Source organism: Micrasema longulum, unplaced genomic scaffold, assembly GCF_059751315.1.
Source record: "Micrasema longulum isolate JH-2025_06_02 unplaced genomic scaffold, ASM5975131v1 h1tg000319l, whole genome shotgun sequence".
NCBI classification, from domain to species: Eukaryota; Metazoa; Arthropoda; class Insecta; order Trichoptera; family Brachycentridae; genus Micrasema; species Micrasema longulum.
The window spans coordinates 1,074,303-1,082,881 of NW_028277523.1; the positions used below are offsets into that span (position 1 = coordinate 1,074,303).

General features: G+C 31.2%; 1 protein-coding gene across 1 annotated transcript; it reads left to right on the plus strand.

The window, feature by feature from the left end:
• The first annotated feature begins 30 nt into the window (after window positions 1–30).
• GstT3 (Glutathione S transferase T3) lies at window positions 31–8,009 on the plus strand. Its single transcript, XM_088224919.1, has 5 exons — window positions 31–336; window positions 1,117–1,204; window positions 1,909–2,059; window positions 4,076–4,259; window positions 6,498–8,009. Exons 1-5 carry the CDS (start codon window positions 225–227, stop codon window positions 6,659–6,661), a joined length of 699 nt encoding a protein of 232 aa, XP_088081045.1. The 5' UTR covers window positions 31–224; the 3' UTR covers window positions 6,662–8,009.
• The last annotated feature ends 570 nt before the right edge of the window (window positions 8,010–8,579 follow it).

An 8,579-nucleotide genomic window follows, 5' to 3' on the forward strand; every position in this document is an offset into this window, starting at 1 on the left:
GTTTATGGTTAAAAATTGATGGAGCAATGTATTATAGAGAATTTGCTTCAATGCAGTGTATAATCTATGATTGCAGATGTCAAAGTGACATATGTCATCTGACCAATAAAGTATGAAATCCTCTTATGAACTTTGACCGGTAATAAGAGGCGATAAAAAAATACTTACGAAAAAAATTAGTTCATCTATTTTTGTTCTAAATTATTCAGAGGCACAAAAGAAAAATGTCTTTAAAATTATATTACGATTTTATGTCTCAGCCTTCCCGAGCCTTGTATATTATATTGAAAGCAGCCAAAATCCCATTTGAACCTGTTTCTATAGCTTTGCGAAGTGGTAAGTGGCCTAGTAGACTATTTTTCATCCAGAGTCTAAATTTAGCATGTTAAGCGATTATTCAAACGAGTCAATGTCAAACCTATATATGCCTAGATTTCCATATTATCTTTTTAGAGAAATTCTCCATATCTGTAGAGATATACATCAACTTTGAAGAACTCCCCTGAGAATTAAATTCAGAATTTTTTGTACAGGTTTGTACGTTCTCAGAATACCGTTGGAAGTAAAATATGTAATTGAGTTAAATAATTTAAATAAATATTTCCTTTGTGTAAAATCACGACATGAATTAAATATGCCGTCCGGTTTCAGAATATGACTGCTTTTGTCAAGTCATGTTCTGAAGCTAGTCGGTACATTAAACACATGTAGTGATTAATTACAATGATCTGTTTAACCTAGAAAATCACAAAATTAGTACTCTAAATATTCATTTTAATATTTTGAGTGTTTCCAAATGTTTGTAGACAAGACTGAGTTTAATTGATACATTATTGTTAGTTTTTTATTTTTTATAAATACGTATTCCGTCTTCAGCTGAAGCAGAAAAATGTCATTTTATCACACAGAAGTAATATATTACTTATGTAGGTAAAAATTTATTATAATTTTTTGTAGCTTACCTATAAAAAAGTTACCGCTCACTATTGCAAGCACGCAGCCAGTGACATGTCATAAGCTTTGTAAATACCTATATTTTCCATATTCCCTTCTCAAAAACATTCCCCTTCCCTGTTGTAATGTATGACAATAGCTAATATCTATTTCTGTTTACAGGAGAACACTTTTCACCGGAGTTTACTAAAATTAACCCATTTAACAAAGTTCCGGCCATAGAACACAATGGGTTTGCTCTAACTGAAAGGTAAAAAAAGTCTCTCCACCTCTTGGTGTAGTGGTTAACTCATTTGGTTATCATATGAAATCATCTCAAATATGCAACAACAACCACAACAACAAACCATCCCGCCGTTTCCCCACAGGGGTAGGCAGAGATGATAGAACATCATATCTTCTCATACAGACCTCGCTTCCTTTACATTCGTATATCTTCTCATGCATGTACGCTGATTATCTTCATGTCCATCTTCAAGTATTTGTTGGATTTGATTGTGCCATGTCTTTTTCGGTCTTCCTCAATTTTCTGCTTCCATCCAGTCCAGTCCATAGGGCTTATGATCTGTCATTGGCTGTTTAAGTGTTAAATAACTTTACATACTGTAGAATTTAGAAACTATTTTTTTTGCTCTTCTTATATTTAAAAAAAAAAAATGTTTTGAGATATTGAATTGTCATATTACTTTACTTGCATCTGTAATTTTCCCCTTGAAAAAATTGTCAATCTTTAACATTTTCTTGTTTGCATTTTTGTTGATGAATCGTTTATTTTATTTGATACTGGTTTTCGAACCGTGTTCATAATTTTTTTTCGCTTTGAAAGAAAAACTATAACTGAACTTTACTCTTACCCCTTATTAATAAATAAAATAAGAAGTTTAATTAATTGAATAAAAATAAAAATGAAAATTAAATAAAATGAAGAATAATAAGGAATGTTTTTTTTTTTAGTGTTGTCATCACCCAATATTTGAAGAGGGAGAAAATAATCCCTGAAAAATATTATCCATCAGATGGGAAACTTCTCACCAGAGTAGATGAATTTTTGCTGTGGCATCAGTTCAATTTGCGAGCGCCATGTGCCCTGTACTTCCTTCTATTGGTATTGTGTTGTTATTTTATTCTTACAAAATATCAATCTGTGCATTATAATGAAATTGAATAATTTAGTTTTTGAATCAGAAATATATAATTGCTAGGAAAAAAGATTGGATACTGTTTCAGATAGACAAGTTTTCTGTTTGAGGGGTTAGTATCAATGGTATCAACAAAAAAATAACTAACAGTAACATTATAATCCTCTTATATCGAAAAAAAAACATCTTTCTTTCTACAAATGTTCAACTCCTATCATTGAGCAGGAATCCATGTATGTATATTTAAACACACACACGCAGAAATATACAGACCGCTCAGACCACACTACAAGTATCTCAAACAAATCCCTTACTGTCCCTAAACTGAGGACCACATCGGCCCAGTGCTACCACTACTGTAGTAGAATTAAACTATACAACCAACTTCCTTCATTAACTAGAGTTATAAAACCACTACAGAGGTTTTCAAGAGCTGTATAAATTTTTAATGCAGATATGTGTATATGATTATGTACTTATAATTATGTATATGATTATGTACTTGTGGGAGGTATAGTGAGGGGTGATAGCGGGGTAGTCCGCTGTCATTCGGGTGAATATAAAAATATTTAAGCGAGTGACCGTGGATCACCTTGAAGTCCCTTCTTGCTGTGCTACCTACGGGTGCGATACCCTACCGTTACCACACCATAATGTACAACTTGTATCTATCTTGGTACGGGTTTACCTACATAGATAGATGGATTATATATAAATATGTTCTAATGTAAATACGCATTGTATTAATATTATTTTCAATATGTAAAAGTGATTTTTTTCTTAATGCCCGATAAATATTATTATTATTATTATTATTATTATAATATTTAATCTTTTAATAACAACAGAATCGATCGACTGGAGCCTATTGATTTCCCCTTTTTGTTTTTAAATGAAGGAGGAGAGAACTATTTCAGAACTGTAATTAAGTTGCTTATATCTAATATTCATCATTCCCTTTCCACACCTTTTGGCGCATAGGGCACTGAATTGGTACACCAATCGCAGTGTATCTTGATAATTTTTTGTAACATGAAGGTAAGATGATCAGTCTTATGCTTCATGTACCAGTTTAGGGGCTATGAAATATTCTTGTATGAAAACACCCTTTAAATAAATATTTCATATGAACCATTTCGGGAATCGAACCCGAGACCTCTTGCATTGTAGGCAAACATGCTGACCATTACACAACGAGGCCGACATTTATCTAATAAACAGATTGATTATTTATTTTGTTTGTCCATTAATGATTTATTTTATATGTTCTGATTTGACCACTAGCATCCCTGGGTACACATATGTGGACTTCTGGTTTTTAGTTTTTTTTCTATACAGTAAATTACTTTTTTACATGTGTTATTTTTAAACAACTCTCTAGTGTATTCGTTTGCAGCAAAAGTAGCACATAGCATTATTTTGACAGATTTGAATGGTTATTGTTTCTGTCAAAAATCCTTGAGTGAGAATGACTCAAAATGGCGTCCAGTTATGCAACTTTATTATTGATTTTTTAAAAAAGAAATTACATTGTTAGAAAGTATTTAAATAAATAAACCTACGAAACATATCTTTGAAATTTTTGTTAAATTTAAAGTTATTTATTTAATTAATAAATATAGTAATTTTATAATCACCTAATAATTATTTCAACAAGTTGTAAATAACTCAATATTAGAAAATGGTAACCAAGTTGTGGTAGAATGGGGTTCGAACCTCGGACCTCTGATCCATGAGTTCGGGACACTAGCTATAGGACCACAACCCGGTTTTAATGAATGCGCATAAAAAAAACCATTTTAATCTTTCTCCTTTAAACTGGCCAAATTTAAGGTGATGGATTTCTGTCGACGATATACTGCTTCTACCTAGTTAGGACTTGAAATGAACCATGTCACCAAATTTTGATATAATAAGTAAATTAGTGTTTAAAATGTTATTTCGCAAAGTTAATGCCAAATCAATAAATAGTAAATTTTCAGGTTATTGAACCCATGTTGAAGGGTAAACAGCCAAGTGAAAAGAGAGTGGAAAATCAGACCAAGAGAATGCTGGATGCTCTTGATGTATTTGAAACTAAAATACTTGGAAAAGGAAACAAGTTTATTGTAGGAAACTCCCTGACAGTTGCTGACGTGTTTGGGGCCTGTGAAATTGAACAACCAAGTAAGAGTTTTTGAACTAATTTACAATTTTTGTATTGACAGTTTTTTTTAAATGTACAAATAAATCCAAATTTTGCTATCTGAATAAATGTGATAAATTAAAAATGGGTATTTGGCCATATAACTAATTTAATTATTTTTTATTAATTGATTGAATTTTTTGTATTGTGTCATTATTTACTCGTAAAAAAAATATTATGCATTTTTTATAACCCGTTTTACACATATTGTTGATTTTAGTTTGTGCGGTAAGTCGTTCATTTTTTTAAATGTCCATATTAGCCTGTTTTTGTTGTATGTATTTTATAATGGTGTTGCTATCATTTTAAAATCTATTTATCAATTTTTGGATGTAAAACAGTTTGCTTGGCCTATATTGATAAAATTGCTATCACATAAATACCAAATTAAATTAGGAAAACAAGTACTTTTATATTGTTTATATTGTTGATGCGTTGACCAATTAATACACATTGACGCGCCCTGAGCCCTCAAAAATGATTACATTTAACTGATGCCCAAACACTCAGTGATGCTAACGTGTATTTATTCGTTCTTTGACTTCCAACCGGGTGTGATGTGAGATTGACGTTTAGAATCGAAATCAAAATGCCTGCTTGTGGTATGTAAGCGTGTAAAAACCGTTTGGATAAACATTTCAAAATGGATGGTGTACCTATTCATTGGGAAGTATTTGTTTATATGTGATTAACAAAGTTTTAAGTAATTAATATTTTAGTATGATTATTATTCATTTTTAATGTCGAAATTAACCTAGCGGCACAAAACTGATGCTCTTCTTTCTAACAGGAATGCACTGCGAGGAATAAAGTTTAAAAAATATAGTAAATGTCAGTTAATATTATTTTAGCATTACCTAACATCCAGTCAAAATAAATAAATGGGTAGAGGTTAAAGGAATTTAAGGAAAGAATCTGATTGGGATCTATAAAAAACGAATGTTGTTTTGAAACATTTAAATAGAAACTTTTTTATATGAGGGCTTTGGAAGCAAAGATAGCAAACTCCTGTTTTGGTGTTTTCGAGAAAAATAACAAAAACTGCTACACTAATGCCAGAGAGAGTCTTCATGTTAGAAATGTTATTTTCACTGAACTTAAACTTTGAGATACTAATAAATTAGCTTTAATAGAAACACGAATTCATCTCAAGCCTGTCATTGGTCGAATAAAATGGCTGATGGATATTGCTGTTTGCTTCCAAACACTATTTTCAAACTATCAGAAGTATGATTTTAAACTACATTTGCAACTCAACTCATGATTTCTATAAAAATAAAGTTGATAAACTACAGAATGACATCATAACTGCTTTGCACTTACAGCCAATCTGCTAAACAAAATGGATTTTTTACCCTTGAAAATAGACGCACTATATCTGAATTATGTTATTTATACAAATTACTAAATAATAAAGTAGATTCTTTTAACCTACTCTCCAAAATAATTCTTAATGGCCCCTTTCGCGTGACAAGAAATAAGTATTTATTCCATCTGCCAGTCTGTAGCACTAACTATGCACAACACTCTTTCCTCTATCGTTCTTGCTCTAACTATAATGCTTTTTTTTCATCTATTGATATATTTAACATGCCCCTTAATATATTTTTAAATACATTAAGACTGATTCTTTCTGGCTGCGATACGATCCCACTTGCTATTTAATGATGCTCACACTTACACACACCTGAACACTTACTCCCACATACACACAAACACACCTATACACTTACTCTCATACAAATACACATAAACACACCCTTTTGTTGTACCACAATGTAATATGTATGATTTTTATTTAGAAACTTCGCTGGTCTTTCCTAAAACCGTATCTTTTTTATGTTATTATATTATTGTCGACTGTTTGTTTCTGTAAAATAAATAACCAACAAAAAATTGCTTAAGGTTGCTATCTTTGATCCCAATGCCCTCATATATCCTCCCAGTTTTTGTATTATATGCAATTCTCACCTAATGCAGCCCCTGTATAATTACTCGGTGACTATGGGTACGTTATCGTCTCACTACTTATTTTAATATTTTACTCCATAAGGCGCCTTATATGTGTATTAATAGGTCGATGTGTCCATATGTTTGTTGCCAAATTTTAAAAAGTAATTTAAAGGTCTTGAAATATATATTTTGTCGTGTGATGCTGATGTATTGAAGAAATAAATAAATTGAAAAAAATTATATGTACAGTAAACATTTTTTTTAAGGAATGGCTGGATATGACCCTAAAATAGGGAGACCAAATCTTGCTGCTTGGATAGAGAGAGTGAGATCAGAACTTAATCCACACTATGACGAAGCGCATCAGATTCTAAATAAGATTGCAACCAAAAGGGATCCCAGTGGTGCTATTGCGTCATCTAAGTTATAAATAAACAAATCATTTGTATGCCTTGTTAAACTTATTATTGATTCAGTAAACCCTCTTATATTGCGTTACGTAGATCCCTTTAAAAAAAAAATTAATAGAAAAGTTTGTTTAACTCTCTCTTCTCAGTGATGTGTAGCTAGTACACATTGCATCTGATAACTTTAATATCTCCATAAATTCCTCCGTTACACATTTATGTATCGGTTTAAATATATAAAAAAAAAAGTTTATGCTTATTGGGAACAGAAAAAGCATTTTATCAAAAATCGGCGATAAATCACCAGTACAATAGAAAGTTTACCAATGTGTCGCATGTTCCGGAGTACTAAGTAAAATAGTAACCTAATATATAACTGTCTCACACACTCTTTATGTCTGACTCTCGATATTACAGGTATATTTGGGAGCGAGAGAGACAATTTCAGGCGTCACACTCGCAAACAACAAAGTTTTTAGTACTTCTTCCAGATGCCAGTTAGTAGTGATCCAACTTTCGTCAAGGGCGGCCCTTTCGCCTGCGCTGCGAGCATGCGCTAATGGGTTTTTCATGTTTTCAGCAATTAGATTCAAAATATTATCACTTTGACTTCAACTATAAATAATTTAAGCAATTGCCTATGAATATTACATTTTTCCGACTTAAAAATGCTCATTTTTTGCATGTGTAATGATTACACAGCATCATAACGCGTGGATGTTTTTGGGTCAGTAAGGGAAAGGTTAAATTTCAACTTAGCATGAGTTGACCTTGAGACTTAGAGCAGGGCATACATAGATTATATTTACTAAAAATAAGACAACATTTTATAAAAATTGTATCTTGAAAAAATTTCTAACTTGTATTCTCTCAATCACCCATTCAAATAAAACATAAAAAGTAGAAAATTAATAATTTATTTGCAATTTGACTCACCATCCCTGGATTTTTGTCAGGTTTTTTTCTTACAAAATTGCCAACCTATTTAATTACTCTATTTTTTTTTGTTACACTTTTACTTAAAATAGCAAAATTTAAATCTAATAAGATTCTGCATTATTCGAGGGCTTTATTTACGTAAATTTAATAATAACTATCTAAGTTTAAATAATGTAAGGTATTTTCTACATTATAAAAAAAAACAACAAAAAAAAACGTTGATTTGGTGGAAGAAAACTAACAATATATATTTTTTTAAAGACTGCCCGGTTCGTTGAATTACGAGTGTACATTCAAAATTATTCAATTAGTGAATATCAGTGACTTGTATTTTATAATTTATCAAAGTAGGTATCCAACTATTTTTATATTATTTTGTTACTGTTTTGTATAGTTTAAATGTTTTATAACCAATATACATATTTACACAAATATGTTCTTGTTTTATTGTTATTTTTATTATATTTCTTTTCAGTGAACTAAATGAAAATTGCGTCTTTCCATTGCGTTCTTTTTTTTAATGTTTTAAATTTAGAGCTTTCAGTAAAAATATTGCTCACATTAAAAACAAAACATGTATGAATATGTCATAGGTCTACCGAAAATGAAATGATGATGTAATCTTTTTTTGTTGTACTTACCTATTCTCTGTTTGGTTATCAAATATATGTATTTACCTTTATTTTACCAGAAACTTAACTTATATATTATTTGAAAGAGTAGCTTAGTGATTTTCCCTTTTAAATAATTTATGAACTTTGTTTAAAGTCACTACATATTCCGGACCACTTTTGGAACACAATCTGTTCCTTTGTCACTCCTACCGGGGGCTGGCGGCCACCATCCTGAGCTCGACACAATTCTGGGCCAGTCTAATCTGTGCTGCTGCATTCGGCACACCGAAACACCTAAGATTTCAGCTGTTTTACGTCCCATATCCCGGATACCACACAGATCTTTCTTCCTTAATAAATTGGAGAAGAGCAAACTTCTCATTGCATA

Bases quoted from the DNA above. Each gene is read 5' to 3' on its own strand.
- GstT3 (XM_088224919.1), top strand. From the start codon at position 225: ATGTCTTTAAAATTATATTACGATTTTATGTCTCAGCCTTCCCGAGCC. The intron at 337-1,116 runs GTAAGTGGCCTA...TTCTGTTTACAG, and splicing joins TTCTATAGCTTTGCGAAGTG to GAGAACACTTTTCACCGGAG. The intron at 4,260-6,497 runs GTAAGAGTTTTT...ATTTTTTTTAAG, and splicing joins CTGTGAAATTGAACAACCAA to GAATGGCTGGATATGACCCT.